The sequence below is a fragment of the Oncorhynchus mykiss genome, chromosome 27 (genome assembly GCF_013265735.2).
Source record: "Oncorhynchus mykiss isolate Arlee chromosome 27, USDA_OmykA_1.1, whole genome shotgun sequence".
NCBI classification, from domain to species: domain Eukaryota; kingdom Metazoa; phylum Chordata; class Actinopteri; order Salmoniformes; family Salmonidae; genus Oncorhynchus; species Oncorhynchus mykiss.
In genome coordinates this window covers 12,480,606-12,500,047 of record NC_048591.1, presented here as the reverse complement: position 1 = coordinate 12,500,047, position 19,442 = coordinate 12,480,606, and the positions used below count along the sequence as shown (strand labels likewise).

At 44.7% G+C, this 19,442-nt stretch overlaps 1 protein-coding gene across 1 annotated transcript in view; it reads left to right on the top strand.

Moving 5' to 3' along the window:
* LOC110507074 (zinc finger protein neuro-d4-like) overlaps positions 1 to 16,269 on the top strand; it is a 92,120-nt gene extending 75,851 nt beyond the window's left edge. The window contains exons 9-12 of the mRNA XM_036965272.1: positions 10,859 to 10,978; positions 11,156 to 11,268; positions 12,257 to 12,338; positions 12,695 to 16,269. Coding sequence (XP_036821167.1) covers positions 10,859 to 10,978; positions 11,156 to 11,268; positions 12,257 to 12,338; positions 12,695 to 12,765 — 386 coding nt within the window. The 3' untranslated portion in view covers positions 12,766 to 16,269. The remainder of the gene's footprint in view (positions 1 to 10,858; positions 10,979 to 11,155; positions 11,269 to 12,256; positions 12,339 to 12,694) is intronic.
* Positions 16,270 to 19,442: the final 3,173 nt, after the last annotated feature.

The following is a 19,442-nucleotide window of genomic DNA, read 5'->3' as shown; positions in this document are numbered from 1 at the left end:
TGAGGCTGGCTGCTGCACTATGTCATGTGTTACAGCGGGCTCTACCCTGAGGCTGGCTGCTACACTATGTCATGTGTTACAGCGGGTTCTACCCTGAGGCTGGCTGCTGCACTATGTCATGTGTTACAGCGGGCTCTACCCTGAGGCTGGCTGCTGCACTATGTCATGTGTTACAGCGGGTTCTACGCTCTACCCTGAGGCTGGCTGCTGCACTATGTCATGTGTTACAGCGGGCTCTACGCTCTACCCTGAGGCTGGCTGCTGCACTATGTCATGTGTTACAGCGGGCTCTACCCTGAGGCTGGCTGCTGCACTATGTCTTGTGTTACAGCGGGCTCTACGCTCTACCCTGAGGCTGGCTGCTACACTATGTCATGTGTTACAGCGGGCTCTACGCTCTACCCTGAGGCTGGCTGGTGCACTATGTCATGTGTTACAGCGGGCTCTACGCTCTACCCTGAGGCTGGCTGCTACACTATGTCATGTGTTACAGCGGGCTCTACGCTCTACCCTGAGGCTGGCTGCTGCACTATGTCATGTGTTACAGCGGGCTCTACCCTGAGGCTGGCTGCTACACTATGTCATGTGTTACAGCGGGCTCTACCCTGAGGCTGGCTGCTACACTATGTCATGTGTTACAGCGGGCTCTACCCTGAGGCTGGCTGCTACACTATGTCATGTGTTACAGCGGGCTCTACCCTGAGGCTGGCTGCTACACCATGTCATGTGTTACAGCGGGCTCTACCCTGAGGCTGGCTGCTACACCATGTCATGTGTTACAGCGGGTTCTACCCTGAGGCTGGCTGCTACACTATGCCATGTACCCTCCACTCGCATGTCACGTCAGAGCAACCCAAGCTAGACGCAGTATCCTACAGAATGTTACTACACAGCAACTTGCACATGTCATTTGCGGCACACAGCGTGTGATGTACACGCTGATGTACAATCTAGTAGCGTTTATGTTTGTCTGCCTGCATGGCTTTCTGTAATGCTGTTTGATTAGCCTGGCCCTGAGTTGGACGGTGTTAATTGGCTGAGCAGGGACACTGAGAGGAAGGGTGGCGGGAGTGGGGATCTTTTTTTGTCCCCCTCTCTCCCCTAGCACATTCCATGTCCGAGCTGGTAATTTACACTGAGAGAGGTTGCATCCCAAATGGCACTTTGTAGGGAATAGGGTGTCATTTGGGATGCAGACAGAAACACAGCTGTAGTCCACATCAATGTCCTTGTAGAAAAATACCCATTTACCTCCTAGACTTAATTGGCTGAGCTCTGTTTTAAATTGGCCTGTCTTGGCCTGTCCTGGTGCTGATGCCTCTGTGTGTGTGTGTGTCTTTGTGTGTGTGTTTGTGTGTGTGTTTGTGTGTGTGTGTGTGTGTGTGTGTGTGTGTGTGTGTGTGTGTGTGTGTGTGTGTGTGTGTGTGTGTGTGTGCGCTGCAGTTTTAGGGCTCTGCAGGGTGAAAAAGAAGAGAATGACTGCATTTGAGAGGTTTAATACCCTCCTCTCTTCTCCTACTGCTACACACACACACACACACACACACACACACACACACACACACACACACACACACACACACACACACACGCGCGCACACACACACAAACACACATCAATACATACATCCACAAAACTAAATTCTCTTGTGAAATGCAAATAGAAGCCTAGTGTGTGTGTGTGTGAGTGCGTGTTTCTATCTTGTGGTTGCAGATGCACCCCTTCTTTTATATTACACCATATATAATAATGATATTAATATGAATGGTTATAATGAAACTGGTCCATACATTATTCATGTAATATTCTTCCTAAAATATGTCTAGACTAGAGTCTGTAAGCCTGGTCCACTCCACAAGGCACATTTAAAGGAAAACTCCATCCAAAAACTATCTTTTGGCATTTGTTTCATTGGTCCATTGTTGACATAGTCCCAAAATGTTTTGCAGGTCAGAAATCAAGTTTAAGACATATACGTTTCAAAATGCAGAAACCGAGAGTGGAAGATCGCTGAAATCCAAAGTCTCGTTCTTCTCTTTCATTTCATTCTTTTACCCCCCATTCATTCTCTCTCTTTCTCCCTTTTCCATCAGTTTGATAAATGACAGATTATTCCACTAGGAGATGAGATTCTCACACACACATTCCCCCTCTCATTCCCCCTCTCATTCTCTCCCTCACTCTTCATCGCCAGTTTACCAGGCTTTCATTCTTTCCTTTCCCGCTTCTCTCTGAATCTCTCTCTCCATTTCTTTCTCTCCTCAACTCCCTCTCTCTGCTTTTGTCTTATGACTTATCCATCGCTTATCATTTTCTTCATTTTTTTCTGTATTTATTTCCGTTGCAGGAGTGGAAGCCGATTGTTAAAATGAACTGCAACATTAAAATTCATGGCTGCCTCTCAGTTTCTTCTTCTTCTTCATAAAGTGAGAGAGGCAGGGGTGGTGGGGGCCGGTTTTGGGCATTGATGAGATGGGGAGGAGGGAGGGGTGTTTACTTTAGAGGGCGGCCCTCTGGTGTGCACCTGAAAATTGGTTTTGTGAGCAGAAAGAGTCAAGCCAGTTCTTGTTACGTCCTCTCCCCAAATCAGAGTTCCGAGTCTGGTTTATCTGGACGGACAGACGGTCGGAGGAGTGAGAGCAGGAGGGGGGGGATGGAGGGGTGGAGGGGGGTAACATGTAATTGAGCCGTTTGAAGGTCAGCGTCCTTTCGTCCCTGTTGTTCTTCTTCTATATTTATTTATTTTCACATTTTTCTCCCCACTTTCACCTCACTCACAAAATGGCTTCGCTCACCTTGCTCTGCCACTGTGAGAAGGAATCCTTGTGATCAGCTATAAGGACAAAATGAATTATGTATCAAACCTAAAATGGCGTCCTGGCTGTCTCTGTTCTCTCTTTCTCTCCCTGTCTGTGGGGTAGGATACTATATGTGGAATGATATCTGTGGAGTGGTAGTTGGTTCTGTTCCAGCAGGTTCACATGTGATGAAAGTCCTGCAGTAAGAGAGAGAGAGGGTGGTCTTTTAATGAGGGTCTGGTGACAGTGGAGGGCCTGTGTCATGGTAGGGACTGGGAATGTTCAGACAGCTGCACAGACACTATAGAGGCTCTAGTCTAGAGCGCCCAGTTCAATTGTATGTAATTGTTGAAATATTTTGTGAGTGGGCAACATGTACTATCATCCAAAATTGACTTGTTTAATTATTTTTGAAATATGACATTATTTTATAATACGCTAATGTGGACAGTTTGTGTTACTTCCTTACACAAGCTCGCATTTTCACCTCATACAATTCAGTGATTTTTTTTTATTTTTTACCTCAGATTGGTGATGTTAATGTACAAGTTTATAGTCATCAAGATGAGCCTAATTCGATTGCTTTAAACAGATTCATATCTTTGGTTTGGTCCGGTTGATTTGATCATACTCACCTGTCTGTCGCAGGGTTTAGAACGCAGTTGTGAAATTCACAAGGAGAGGAGTTGATATCGACAAGTATATCTAGTATACCCAAGTTCGTTGTGGTTTGTATTTTAGAAGAGCGCAAATGGCAGTGAATTGTCCCCAGTTCCATTGATTTCCATACAATATTAACGTGAGTGATTCATCTATGCACGCTATTGATTACAGTAGAACAAGCTAATCAATTTCAATCTGGAATGACTGCTTGGTAAAATTGATGCGTGAGCAGCTTTCAAGGTACTACTTTAGCAAAATACAAGTCATCTGAACACAAGTGTGACACGTGTGTATAGGGAGTAATTGTATGTATTAGTTTTCAACATATCACAACTTATTTCAGAATATTGATTATGAATTTATTTGGACATTTAAAAACGGTGTTTTGACACTCGGCTATATAAAAAAAATAGGAAGCAGCCGTATAATTTTCAATGTATGTTTTAGGAATATAAATTCCACTTTGAACGTTATTTTTTTCGACATGAGTCAACTTAATCAGGTAAAAACAACTGAATGAACCCCTAAAACGTGCTATGATTTATTTGATTTATGTGATTTTGCTGGTATTGGTGAAATGGTGAAAATGAGTTTGTCCTGACTAGTCATTCTGTCTGTACTGTAGCAGACAGGTGCAGAGCACAGTAAGTAGCCTATACTGGAGACTGAGTGGAGACACAGGCTGGGTTCAGAGAGAGAGAGAGAGAGAGAGAGAGAGAGAGGACCGGGGTGGTGGGGGCGAGGCAGTACAGCCACGACCAATGGACCCTGAACATGCAACACACACTACATGATCAGCTCACCACACCACTACAAACACAGAACATGTATACTGTACCTAACCATATACTATAAAGCTAAACATGGTCCAAATGACAACCGCTTTATGGGGTGGTTTCCCCCACAAAGATTAAGCCTGACAAAAAAAAGTATTTTCAATGTAGATTCACTATTGAGTTTTCCTTTTATTCCAGGACTAGACTTAATCTGTGTCTGGGAAAATCCCCCTATGAGTTTACTTGACTTTAGATTCTATAGTCCAGTTCAAACGGAGATCTATTTCGGTGTAGTCAGTCCCTTGCTTGCTGTAACCGGGGCTGGGACTTTGTCTACCAGTTTGCCCCACCATGGTAAGGAATGTCTCTTATTAGAGGGAAGACCTTTCTGGACTTACCAAGTTAATTATTCAACCCCGACCATCACCTTTAGCTGTTATTTTGGTCTGGTTTCTTCCTGAACTTTCCACATGCCTGTGCTGCTGGTGCCAGTGCCGGTACAGTAGCTTCCTGCATAGCCAGACCAGCTCACGCTGCCTGCCACCCCGCCACTCCACTGCCTCCTCTGCCACAACAAAGCAGGAAGAGAAACGGCTGTTGCCTAGCAATCCGGTTGCTATAGTGACAGGCTGGGATCCCTCCTAAAGAGTATGTTGTTATGTACATTGAGGAGGGAGGGGGGAGTGGAGTTTGGCATTGGAGGGGTTGAAACGGAGGGAGCAGAGGAGTTCATTAAAGGCAACAGAAAGGAGAGACAGAGTGAAGGAAGGAGAGTAAAAGTAAAGAATTCTCTTTATGATGTATCATATATATTACCCCAGACAGGGAGAAGGCAGGCTGATATTGCACTGCCTCATTTGGTATTCTGTATTAACAGAGGAGAGGCTTGCCGGGTTAGGATTGGATCCTCAGTCATTTGGCCATCTTAGTATAACCCCATCCTGCTCATGAAAACCTATCTGTCTGTCTGTTAGAGCTTAGACACACACAGACACACGCAGACACATACAGACACACACAGACACACACGGTGACATGGTGTGTGTGTGTGTGTGTGTGTGTGTGTGTGTGTGTGTGTGTGTGTGTGTGTGTGTGTGTGTGTGTGTGTGTGTGTGTGAACATATACAGTGGGGCAAAGAAGTATTTAGTCAGCCACCAATTGTGCAAGTTCTCCCACTTAAAAAGATGAGAGGCCTGCAATTCTCATCATAGGTACACTTCAACTATGACAGACAAAATGAGAGAGAAAAAAATCCAGAAAATCACATTGTAGGATTTTTAATGAATTTATTTGCAAATTATGGTGGAAAATAAGTATTTGGCTAAATACTTTGACTAAATACTTTTTTGCCCCACTGTATGTGTGTATATGCATACGTGTGTATGTGTATATATACCAATACGTGTGTATGTACTGTTTATGTATGTGTATCTGCTACAGACAGAGGCAGCCTCTTATGCTGCCACAGAGGCTGACATAGTGTGCAGGTCAGTGTGATTACACTGCAGCCATAGATCAAGTTTTATTATGCACCAAAATCTCCACCGTCCTCTCGCTTTGCAATGTCATTCTGTTTCAGACCCACAATGCACTGGGACTTACGCAACCTGCTGACTGGACAGGGAAGAGAAACGAGCATGTTATTGCATTGCGTCTTGCTGGTGCGTGCGCGTGCGTATATGCGTGTGTGTGTGTGTTTAAAAGAGCGATAAAGAGGGGGAGATAGAGAATTGAAGAAGGAGGTGGGGACAGATGGTGTAGGTATTTGTGTGACAATAGACGGATTGCAGAAGTAAAATCAAATTTCCTCTGTGAAAGAGAGAAGCACAGCCAGGGTGAGAGAAGAAAGGTACCTCATGAGATTTCTCATCTGTGACTGACACTTTTCGTCTGACTGACTCACAGTCACTCTCCCTGCATAATACTGAATCCATTGTCTCTCTGTGCATTTGTGCTGTGTGTGTGTGTGTGTGTGTGTGTGTGTGTGTGTGTGTGTGTGTGTGTGTGTGTGTCAGTGTGTGTGTGTGTGTGTGTGTGTGTGTGTCAGTGTGTGTGTGTGTGTGTGTGTGTGTGTGTGTGTGTGTGTGTGTGTGTGTGTGTGTGTGTGTGTGTGTGTGTGTGTTAGCTCCACGGTTATGGATGAAGATTGTCATGAAAATAAAATAACCGTCATAACATTTTTTTTGGGGGGGGGGGGGGGTGTAACGAACAGCTGACTGAAGACTGGACATTCGTGCGGTTGTCTGTTTCTGCTGTAACATGGACTACAACATGATGACACTTTGTTGCTCCTTGCTGAAATAAGCAACGTGTTGTAGCAAACAAATCTTCAGTTGCCTAGGCAATACCTTCCTCCCCCATTATATCATTAAATTCATGAAAACGTGGTCAAGCTTGTAGCTTCATACCCAAGAAGACTCAAGGCTTTAATCGCTTCCAAAGGTGCTTCAACAAAGTACTGAGTAAAAGGTCTGAATTTTATGTGAACGTGATATTTCAGGGTTTTCTTTTTTATATAAATTTGCAAACGTTTCTAAAAAAACAGTTTTTGCTTTGTCATTATGGTGTGTAGATTGATGAAAAAACAAACAATTGAATCCATTTTAGAATAAGGCTGTAGCGTAACAAAATGTGGAAAAAGTCAAGGGGTCTGAATACTTTCCGAATGCACCGTAGAATTATATTCTTATTCGTGGATTAATTCACTTTTACCTGATGCCTTTCATGAAGGTTCTCGGTTGCTTTTACATTCTTTTTACCTTTATCGATGAATACAAATATATCTTAAAATGACCCCGTTTTTCAGGAATTTGATGATATATAAGCCCAATCAAAAACAGTACGGGACTTGCACCAGTAAGTAGGTGGGACATTCATAGGGTATAGCAGAGGAGAGGAGAAAATGTGTGAGAAAACAATAACTGTCATCCAAAATGTCACCCAAAATTCCATGACCGTCACAGCCCTAGTGTGTGTATGCATTGGATGAAAGCTGATACTGAAGGCTGGATTGGGGGCAGAGGGACTCTCATTCGTCACGCTAAAGTGAGAGGGCGGGGGTTGGGAGTGGAACGAGCCTTTAAAAGTTATGATGCAAAGATATGCTGGCTATAAATCTGTGTGTGTGTGTGTGTGTGTGTGTGTGCGTGCGTGCGTGTGTGTGTGCGTGCGTGCGTTTGTCTCAGTGTGTACTTGCACATGTTCCGGTGTGTGCTTGTGCGCGTGTTTGCGCATGTGTGCGTGTATTGTCTGTGAATGTGAGTGTATGTATACATTATATAAGCGTGTATTTGTATCTGTGTGTGTGAGTGTGTGTATACATTATATCAGTGTGTATCTGTATGTGTGTGTGTCTAGATGTGGCGCTCCCCTCATTAAGCAGCCTGGCGACAGGAGTGCAGAGTGTGTGTTTTCACACTGATGCTCTGACACAGCAGCAGCCACTTCTTCACTTCCCTCACCTCTTTTTGTTCTGCTCTTCCTCTCTCCTCTTCCTCTCTCCTCTTCTGTTCCAGTTGCTCCCGTGCCATGCTGCAATGTGTTTTGTGTTGTGGGGACGGCAGTGTGTTGGTGTGTAGGTGAGGCTAGGAGCTGATCTGTGTCTCTGTTGGTCTGGTTTGTTCACAGTGACATCATAGACAGCATCATCACTGGTTAACACTAGACTAGTAGGATTGCTTTAGTGAAACCCTGCTTTGTTGTCAGGTGCAAAACCACACTAACTAAGCTAACTAAGCTATCTAATTGTTGGCCCGGTGTATGAGTTTAAGCTCATTGTACTGCATGCTTGGACCTGTGTGAATAGGTTTGTGCTCAGAAAACAGAGTGAAGAGACATGGGTGAGAGAGCAGAAGGAGGAATGAAAGTGTGGAGGAGAGTGAGAAGCATAGAGAAAGTGAGACCAGGCAACAGGTGCTTGTGGGTATTCCGGCGGAAGTGTTAATTCGATAAGGCTGTGGCCACTTTATCGACCAGCCAGTGCGGTATGGCTCTTAGGGCCAGGGATTGTGCTGGAATGAGATTGTGGAAACTCCAGGAGCAGGCTGTATTGAGAATGAGGGAGTGAGAAAGGGAGAGTGAGTTGGAGAGAAAAAGGAGAGAGAGAGAGAGAGAGATCAGAAAAGAGGAAGAGAGAGGGGGATGGAGAGAGGCGGAGGGGAGAGGAAGAGAGGTAGAGAGGATTATACTGAGAGAGCGAGAGAGAGAGGTAGACGAAGAGAGGGGAGAGAGTTAGGGGGAGAGAAAGCGAGAGAAGGGAACGAAAGGGAGTGGGGAGATATGAGGGGGGTATTTGAGGATTCATCTCTCTCCCCTAATTCCCAGTGGGTCCCCGAGACACACTTAAAAGCTGTGAAGTGTGCTGTTCTGCCTGTATTCTCCCAGTAATTGGCGGGGTGTTACAGGAAAGGTGGAGCTGGAGTTGAGATGGAGGGAGGGAGGTGTGTATCACCCTTGACAACCTCAGGAACGTGCTACTTGTGATCATTTTTATCTACCTCTCTCGCGCATGTTCTTTGTCTCTGTCTGCCTGTCTGCCAGTTTTCTGTGTCTCTGTCTGGTTTGGTCTGTATGTCTCTATGTCTCTCTCTGCCACTCACTTTGCTATCTCGCTCTCCCTTCCACCTTCTCTTTCTCTTTCACCCCCTATCTCTCTTTTCTCTCTGTCTGTCTTAAGGATGTACCACCTCAGGTTAGCGTCTCAGTCTTTAAGCATGGCCACAGGCAATTAATCATCGATGGGCTTTCCTTTCTGAGCAGGCAGGCCAGCGGGCAGCACTCTCACACACAGATGTGTCAGGGCCTGCTGATTCACTCTCAGGGGTCCTCGCAGCCTCACGGTCCACAGAGCCCCAGAGCAACACTGTTTGTAGTATGTGCCGTTTGGCATATAGTTGTATGTAATTGTGTGTGCATATACAGCTTTGCTCCCCAGGGACTGTGGTAAAGCACAGTCAGCAGCAGTCTGTTGAAATAAAATACACATAAAGAAGGGCTGTGTGTTTTTTTCACAAGGCCAGAGGCTTAAAAAGGAAAAACGTTACTCAAAGTGACGTATTTCATTAATAAACCTATTTTGCCTTGTTTTTAATGCTTGTACTGTACATGCATACTATATGTACCTGTTGTATATAGTCCATACATAGCTCAGTGCCCAAGTGGCAGGTGTTGTAGACGAAGGTGGGGATAGTGGTATGCTTTCCACAGTCCTCTGAATGTACGTAATGTACCACTCCACTGTACATTACTGCCCCTCATTATACAATAAAGTACAGAGCTGCCTGGCTGGCTGCTGTGCTGGTACCACGGACAGCTCCTCTGCTCTTTTCTCCTCCCCCCTCTCTTCTCATCCTGATCAGAGCTGTTTTTTTTTCCCTCTGGGGTTTATTGACCAACCCTGTGGAGTAGAAAACCCAATCCCCCCCTCCGCCCTGCTCCACCCCCGCCTACTCACCCCCCACCCTCCCCCAGCCACAATCCACCCTGGGCTAGATTAATAACCTCGCTGGAGAGGGCCCTGGCTCTCCAAATCACACACCAGACAGCCACTGATTACTCCACCATGCCGACTGCTGCTGAATTCTCTGTGTGTGTTTGTGTGTGTGTTTGTGTGTGTGTGTGTGTGTGTTTGTGTGTTTGTGTGTTTGTGTGTGTGTTTGTGTGTGTGTTTGTGTGTGTGTTTGCGTATTCGGAATGAATTCCTGTGTGTGCTTGTCTAGTCTACTGTATACTGTTGTCTGTTTGTCTTCTTCTGTCTTACATGGCACGATGGTGAGTCATTGTGATGTTCCTGTCCATTGCATCTTAATACAGAAATAAAGGACACATACAAATACACTGTCCTGGTTACGTGATCAGAGCTATTAAAGTTATTATGCAATCGACTGCAGTCAGTGAGACAGAGAGGATGCATGCAGGGGGACGTTCCTCTCCATTAATGGTTATTCTAAAATGGCTTCCCGCCGCGCACCTGCCGCTTGATGCACAGCAAGTCTGTCCCAGCCCCCCACTGTTCCTTTGACAATATTTAACAGACCCCTGGGCCTCCCAGTGGAGTTCCCTTCCCGTCTTACTCCTCCCTTCCCTGGTTGAGCACGAGCTGGCGAGTCCCCGGCTTCAGCTGGCCTGCTGCTTGCTTTACCAAAACCAACATATGGAGGAGGGGTTTTATCCAGCTGGGACGCTCTGCAGTCTGGTTGGCTGGAAGTCTCATATTCTCTGTCTCACTCTATGTTTCCTGTCTCTGCCGCTTTCACTCGTTTCTGCTTACTCTCTCTCTCTCACCCTGTCTCTCTCTCACCCTGTCTCTCTCTCACCCTGTCTCTCTCTCTCTCTCTCTCTCTCTTCCTCTTTCCCTCTCCAAACCTGCGATGTTCCTCCTACGTCAGTCTAGTCCTAAGCCTGTTGAGTCCTCAGCTCTACACCAGCCTCAGTAGCAGGTCATCAGTAACCACAGACCACAGCCATAGAGTCTGTGCTCAATGGAGCTTCATACAAATGCTGGATTACTCTTATATTCTAGAGCATAGAATATAAGAGTAATATGCAGCTTTTCTGTAGGAGAGCGTTTGTTAGAGAAAGAGCTCTATCGTATGTAACCTTTCCACCTGTGTGATTGCAGCTAAGAAAGCTGCAGATGGGTCGGTCATCCCTAACGGCTACTGTGACTTCTGCCTGGGCGGCTCCAAGAAGACTGGCTGTCCCGAGGACCTCATCTCCTGTGCCGACTGTGGACGCTCAGGTACGGACAGACAGACACTCCTATGGACACCGGTTTTAGTTGGTGTTAAATGTGTCATTATGACACAGATGTTATTATGTGTGGGTGTAGTGGAAACAAGCCCAACTAGATGACAACGACAGCGATGGTGACGAAGTGTAACATGAAGAGTGTGTATGTCCCTCTCTGTGTCCCCAGGCCACCCGTCCTGCCTGCAGTTCACAGTCAACATGACGGCAGCCGTACGGACCTACCGCTGGCAGTGTATCGAGTGCAAGTCCTGCAGCTTGTGTGGCACCTCCGAGAATGACGTGAGCACCACACGCACGCACACACACACACACCCCTTCACACTCCCAAAACATCTATACTGAAAATATATATAAATGCAACATGCAACAATTTCAAAGATTTTACTGAGTTACAGTTCATATAAGGAAATCAGTCAATTGAAATAAATTCATTAGACCCTAATCTATGGATGTCACATGACTGGGAGTACAGATATGTATCTGTTGGTCACCGAACATTTTTAAAAAGTAGGCACATGGATCAGAAAATCACCATTTGCCTCATGCAGCACGACACATCTCCTTTGCATAGAGTTGATCAGGCTGTTGATTGTGACCTGTGGAATGTTTCCTCATCACAGTATCTCTGTGCATTCAAATTGCCGTCAATAAAATGCAATTGTGTTCGTAGCTTATGCCTGCCCATACCATAACCCCACCGCCACCATGGGGAACTCTGTTCACAACGTTGACACCAGCAAACCGCTCACCAACATGACGCCATGCACGTGGTCTGCGGTTGTGAGTCCGGTTGGACGTACTAACAAATTCTTCCCTATGGTAGGGAAGTAAAACATTTCTGGCAACAGCTCTGGTGGACATTCCTGCAGTCAGTATGCCAAGTTAGTGGCCTTTTATCGCCCCCAGCACAAGGTGCACCTGTGTAATGATCCTGCTGTTTAATCAGCTTCTTGGCAAAGGTGAAATGCTCACTAACAGGGATGTAAACCAATTTGTGCACAACATTTGAGAGAAATAAGCTTTCCGTGCGTATGGAACATTTCTGGGATCTTTTATTTCAGCTCATGAAACATGGGACCAACACACACTCGCCTGGACTCTCCTCCTCCTTAGTAAAGGTTAATAACACGCAAAAAAATGGGTGCAATCTTTGCACCGAGTACAAACGCGTAGCAAATCTGGGCCTGTGTGAGTTATGTGTAGTATGTCCTATATTTGATTGATAATGTCATAACATTATTTGTGTTTGTGTGTTTCCTTGTTCCAGGATCAGTTACTATTCTGTGATGACTGTGACAGAGGCTACCATATGTACTGCCTGAGCCCCCCTATGGCGGAGCCCCCAGAGGGTAGGTACACTACAGGATATGTGGAGGATATAGGCCTAGTGTAGTCCTATAGAATACTGTATAGTATACCTAGGCCGGCATATTGTCGGTAGTTGATGACCATGCAATGGCTGGGTTCATAATGTCACTTATACAGTAGATGCATTATAAGGGGAAAGGCCATGTGCTGCATGCTTGTGTCATCCGTAAGTCAAGTTGACATGGCTAAGAGATTGCAAATCTATCACACTACCTGACCACAGTATGTGGTGATGCACTCGCAATCAGTATTCAGTTTACAGTGGTCATTTATTCTGCAAGGGTTAATCCCTAGGCTTTCCAATAACCAGTGAACTTGTGAACTGTTGATCTTCCAGGGAGCTGGAGTTGCCATCTGTGTCTGCGACAGCTGAAAGAGAAGGCCTCGGCCTACATCACCCTGACCTAATCTACCACGTTACCCCCCCCCCCCCCGCCCTAAACATAACAACTGGACCAACTCCAATCTGAGAAGACACCCCCAACTCCCTGCAGTTTTTCCTCCTCTATGAAACGACAGCAGACGTCTGTCCACCTCTCCAGTCATCAGGTCTCCCAGCCCCAGCTGTTTTAACGTCAATGGAAGTACCTACATCCCAGGGTGCACCATGCTCCATCCAGGTCTCCCCCAGTCTGCCCCTGCTGAGGCCCAGCCACCTGCCCCTGGAGTCCCCTCCACCTCTGGCACCTCTGGCCCATGAGGAACCACCTTCTATCCCAGCAGCCTCAGCGGGGAGCATCTGATCATAAATAGCCTAACTGGGCTGCCCCCCGGGGCTTGCTGTCCCTCCACCGTCTGCCTCCAAAGAGCTGTTTATCAGTAGCCCACAAGGGCACTCAAGAGGCATGCTCTCCCCTGTGAAGGGTCCTTAGAGGAGCCCTAACGAGCATCAGCTGCCACTGTGGCCCTATACTCCCATACACTCCCATACACTCGTCTGTGACCCTGGCAGCAGAGTACACAGAGAGAGGGAGAAGCAGGCCGTAGTGACGACCAGAATCCTCGTTAGGTTTAAAGCAGCTGCAGCCCCGCCCCCTTCCTCCAACATGGAGCCGCCACTCAAGGCCTTTGAAAGTGAAGTACTCTGGGATTGATACCATCGCGCAGAGCTGTTGTGGCTTTATGACATTTGCAGAGGAGAGAGAGTGGAGAGGTCGTCACTCTGTCATCAGCCACTTAGATCAAATTTTGTGTCCAAAAAAATAATGAATTAGAGCATGAATTAGAGGTTTTCCTCAACTATGAACCTCTGGTTACCTTCATTTCCTTCAAAACAACAACTGAAAAAGCCAACATGAGACTGCTAGGACTTTGGCGGAGCTTGGTGTATTTTGTCTGTGTGTTTAGCAAGAATGTAGGTATGTTTTAAGTGTGGACAATGCAGGTTTTATTGTCTGGCCTTGTCAAAAATACAGGGCCCAAATGTTTTTTTTTACATTTTATTTGGTACTTTATTTGCATGGTGTTAACATTATAGTTTTTAAAGATATTTTAAGGATAAAATGTATTTAAGAAAGCACACTTAATTCGCAATAATGTGTTTGTGACCCATTTGGGTAAAGTTGTGTGTGTGTGTCCATCTGTATATGTGCGTGTGTATGCGTGTGTGAGTGAGGGCAAATGTGCCCTCCTAAAACTGCGTGGAAATGAGAGCCAACCGTAGCCAACCAGGTGCTAGGCAGGACCTATGGCAGGGTCAGGGAGCAGGAAGGGGAGGGGCTTCTGATGATTCTGATTCCTAGAAACACCACCATGACTTACTGTATTATGTTTTCTGTTGGACCAAACGAATTCAAGCCAGCTTGCGCCGTTTCTCTCTTCCGAGCCCTTGTTTTTTCTCAAAGGATAACTCATTTTTGTGAAAAGTCATCAAAACTAGTAGAATTGAGCTCTTTACTATCTGCAAGACTGCTTTGTGTGCTAGGAACTTGTAATATAATGTGCTTTCAAAGAGTAAGCTAAAAGCAGAGGACTTCTACTAACTGGGACGCCAGCATGTGAGTTTGTGCGCTTGCACTGAGACGAGTCTTTTTTCAACCCAAAGTCCCTCCCCTAGTGGCCTATCTGACTGGACTATTGTATGAGGCTGCAACTTTGATTGGTCCAATGATCCCTCCTACTCTTCCTAGAGCTTTAAGTTGGGAGACATTTTGCTGTAAATAGATTGTCACTCTCTGTTTATCATAAAGACTAATTGCCATTTCATAATTCACCGTCTCTCAGTGCACATCGAAATAGGAACTCAAAAATACAATTTGTGTCTATTTAAATGCACTTAAAAGTGGTTGTCCTATTTGCCTCCATATTTGTAATGTCTCTACTCCTCAAATGTATGTGTTTATATTCTACTATGGTATGATCCAACACACACAGCCATATTGGGGGGAAATGTTACTACCTGTGCTACCCAAAATGTATGTACCATCATTTAGGCATGTGTGATACCAGAAATTCTCTTGATTTCATATTTTGATATCTACTTTATTTATTTTTCTCGAATAACTAGGGATGTTTTCACCTCTTCTCTCTCAGTAATGTTCTCTTATTTGTTTATGTCTGTGTTTTTCTACTTCAAACATTTTGCACAGTGTTTTTGTTTGTTTGGCATGTGTGTGTACGTGTGTGTGGCTATGTGTGTGAGAGAGAGGGAGAGACACTCAGGCGGACTGTCTGTCAGTGGTTCCGTTCCAAATGACACCCTTTCCTCTTTATGGTGCACTACAGTGGCCATAGGGCTCTGGTGAAAAGTATTCACATAGGGAATAGGGTCCCATTTGGGATGAACACAGTCTCTTTAAACTCATAATGAGGTCCTCGAAAAACAAACAAACACAGTGAAAAGACGGTTATTATTTTTCAAACTTCCTCTCCATGACACAGTCAACACTAGTGTACTCCGCTAGAATGGGTACTGCAGAAGCCACAGTACTCGCTACCGTCGTTGGTCCCGAGTGACAGTAGCCTGATCCCAGATCTGTTTGTGCTGTTGCATGACAATGACCCTTGGAGAACAGATCTGGTATCGGGCCAAAGTGACAGAATGTTATTCTACTGAATTTTGGGCCCCTTGATTGTGATAAGTGCAATGTGTCATAATAGATTGTGTCCTAGCGGTGAATCGTTCAATAATTCAGCTCTTCACCTTTTAATGGACAGGCTCTTCAAAAGACAATGTGAAAACCTTCACCACATTACTCTTTCATCCTTTTAAGTGTCCCACCAATATCCAATCAGAGTTGTGTTCAGAGCCAGTACTGAGGTAATAGCCGGATGATGACTTGTGATTCTGTGTGAGTGAGGTGAGCTGATCTGAAAGTGTTTACTGATAAGCCTTCTGAATTTATTCCTGGCACTTATGAGGATGTGGTGGTCAAACTACATTGATTGTACTGTCTGAAAAGATGCAGTTGCGGAAAGAGGAGTGACTCAAGCTCAGATATGACCTTTGACCTCGCCCCCCATCTTTAGACTGGGGGTAGGATCAGAAGGGAAAGAAGAATATTGGCCAGTCCTCAAACGAAGCAGGATTTTGGCCCTCTTGTAAATTGTCGTGCTGTGATCTTGCTTGCACTTCTTATTCCCCAAATAATAAATTCCTGTGTGAGTGTGTGCACATTTTCCTTTCTTGTAACTGTCTGTTGGAAAAAAAGAAACACTGGATAAAATGAATTTGTTCGTATTTACCCTGATGGAGATCAAATCTTCCTGGACACGTGGGTTGTTTTTTCCTTCTCTGCTGTCTCCTACCTACCTGGGAACGCTTTGAAATATTGACTGCAACTGCATAGCTGTCATTCATTCACTGTAAATTCATCTTGTCTTTCTCCAGGCACACAATTTTCCCAAATTTTTCTCTCCTGACTCCTTTTTTCATTTACAAACAATCATTATTAAAAGTTGTAACTCCTGAAACCGTCTGCTGTGGTGTGTGTCTGTGTGGAGCTCCTGAACACCCACCAATTTAGCAATGTTTGTGTATTTCTGAAGAAAATGTGAAAAGCTGAAAATTCATCCATTATGTTTTAAGTATCATAAATACGCTATTTACAATAGATGGTTTGGAGCTTGGATCCATATACCCAGGTGGGCACTTTTCTCCCAAAAATATAATGATCTACCACAGTATGATTGCATTACTTGAACCTCGTATGGCTTGAAAGTAAACAGGTTCTCTTTGAGCTAGAATGTTTGTATGGGATAGATTGGAGAATAGGCATCTATCATACTGTAGTCCTGGAGAGACCTGGCTGAACAAATCCTGAATTCCATTCTTCACCTTCCAGAAGCCAGAATCATCGCTAGTGCACACCTTTTTTTCTTGGGGAAAATGTATATTTTAAAATATATACATTCTTCCATCCATTTCTTGGCAAAATTCCCACTTCCACCTTATCCCAAATTCTGTATATCCCCCCCCCCCCTCCGGCCATCCAACAAACAAGTGACTACTACTAGTCTACTCCCACCTCTCTTCTTGCCCACGTTATTCTGACCCCTTGTCTCCCTCTTCCATTTCCAAGGATGTCTGTGAAGCTTATGTGGATTGTGTTGGTGTGTTTATAGTACTGTATGCGTGTTTTGTGTTTGTGTGTATCTGTATGTGAAGTGGATGGGGGGGGGGGGGGTGAGACTCCCAGCCAATTACCACATCTACCAGACAGGCTCAGACTGCCTCTGTGCCAGCCAACCAGAGAAGAGCTGCGCATAGCTGGGCCCATGGTGGTTGCCATGGTAACTCTAGGGCTGTTTGCATGATGGATGATGGAACATTGATGGATTACAGTGGGAGGGAGGGAGGGAGGACTCATACATAAATATATTGGAAATGTATGAATACATCTTAAATGAATTGATGTTGAAAAATGAAGGGAGTGATTGGGTGATGGGGGTACCTAAAATGTAGGCTACCTATTTGAGTCTGTCTGTCTGTCTGTCTGTCTGTCTGCCTGTCTGTCTGTCTGTCTGTCTGTCTGTCTGTCTGTCTGTCTGTCTGTCTGATTACAGTTTCAGGGAGGGAGGGAGGGAGGGAGGGAGGACTCATACATAAATATATTGGAAATGTATGAATACATCTTAAATTAATTGATGTTGAGAAATGAAGGGAGTGATTGGGTGATGGGGGTACCTAAATGTAGGCTACCTATTTGAGTGAGTGAGTGAGTCTGTCTAGTCTAGTCTAGTCTAGTCTAGTCTAGTCTAGTCTAAGGCTTAAAGAATAGCCTGGGATGCAGTCTGACCTTTTGTCTCCTCAAGTCATTGGGCCATTAGGACCTTAGACTGTGCTCTGAATGATTTCCTCAGTCCAGCTATAGTCCACTGTCGGTCCAGCAGTAGCCTACCAGAAAGGTAGATAGATGACAATTTGTGGAAAGGGCTCAAGATTTAGAACACTAAGCACAGTTCAGATACAGTCAGTGGGCCAGTACTGCATCACTCACATGCTACACACTTAAAACTATACACACATTTTACTACACAGTATACACAACAACGGCTTGCAACTAACTAGGAAAGCAGCACTTCTGAACACACCATTGGCATCCAGACAGACAACTATTAAAGTAACAACCTGTCTGATCCATAAGCATTATTTACCCATAATCCATGTGATTAGTAACAAGCAATTAAAAACAAATGGGCCAATCAATTGAGTGACCAGGATTAATGTCAATGTAGGCACGTGTGCCTGTAAGTCCAGGAACGTCTATTCACATCCAGTAATGCAGCCTTGACAAATGAATGACTGGGCCTTAGAAACAGTTGTCATTATTTCACTTAATTGTGTTCACGTGTCACTCATGTTTAATAGCCGCAAATGAATGCCTGGAAAAAAATCAGCCTGTGTGTTCCGTGCTCTTGCCTTCCCGGAAAACCAATTCTCGAGACAATAATTCTACATTTTGAGATGTAGCGCATTTCAATTGTACAACAATGTCTACTGGATAAATGTATACTGGGTAAAAATTGGTACTGCTACTGCCTGCATTCTGGAATGTTGTTCCATGAGGATCATGGGACATATACAGTAGCCAGGCCTCCCTGTTTACATCCCAAACACCAGATACAAACCTGACATCTAGTGGCAGACTTTAAGAGCAGCACCAACCAACATTACAATTTACTGTGTCGGTGTGAATGGGGCAACACAATTTGACAGCCAGCTACCACTTTGAATGCAACATGGTGTGAATGATTGATATGAAAGATGAGAGTGCGAGGCCAAAGCAAAGTACTTACTATACATGAGAAATCTAAGACTGCACTGTATACTGTAGATCTGAATGAACAAGGTTATAGTCAAATTATTTACTTGATGTAAGTCTCCTCATAGGCCTATTGTTGTGGAAAAACCATGCCTGGTTAAATCCCTTGTTTCACACTTTTGATATCTGTAATCTGATCGGCAGTATTTTCCCCTCATGCCTCTTAGGGTTTCAGGGCGAATGCGTGTGCCAAGAGGGTGAGACCAGACCAGGAATCGAGCCAGGTTTACTCTTGCCTGGGAAACCAACACGAAACGAGTTATACAACCAAGACTTAGCCACTGACTTTGACTACACCAACTATGATTCATAGAAGCTCTACCATAAGATTGACATGTGAAGGAGAAATGTGTGTGTCATTTAGAAGTTTGAACATAAAAATGTACAGTACCAGTCAAAAGTTTGGACACACCTACTCATTCAAGGGTTTTTCTTTATTTTTACTAATTTCTACATGGTAGAATAATAGTGAAGACATCAAAACTATGAAATAACACGTATGGAATCATGTACTAACCAAAATTCTAAATATATTTTATATTTGAGATTCTTCAAAGTAGCCACCCTTTGCCTTGATGACAGTTTCGCACACTCTTGGCATTCTTTCAACCAGCTTCATGAGGTAGTCACCTGGAATGCATTTCAATTAACAGGTATGCCAACCAGTTGTGTTGTGACAAGGTAGGTGTGGTATACAGAAGATAACTCTATTTGGTAAAAGACCAAGTCCATATTATGGCAAGAACAGCTCGAATAAGCAAAGAGAAACGACAGTCCATCATTACTTTAAGAGATGAAGGTCAGTCAATACGGAAAATGTCA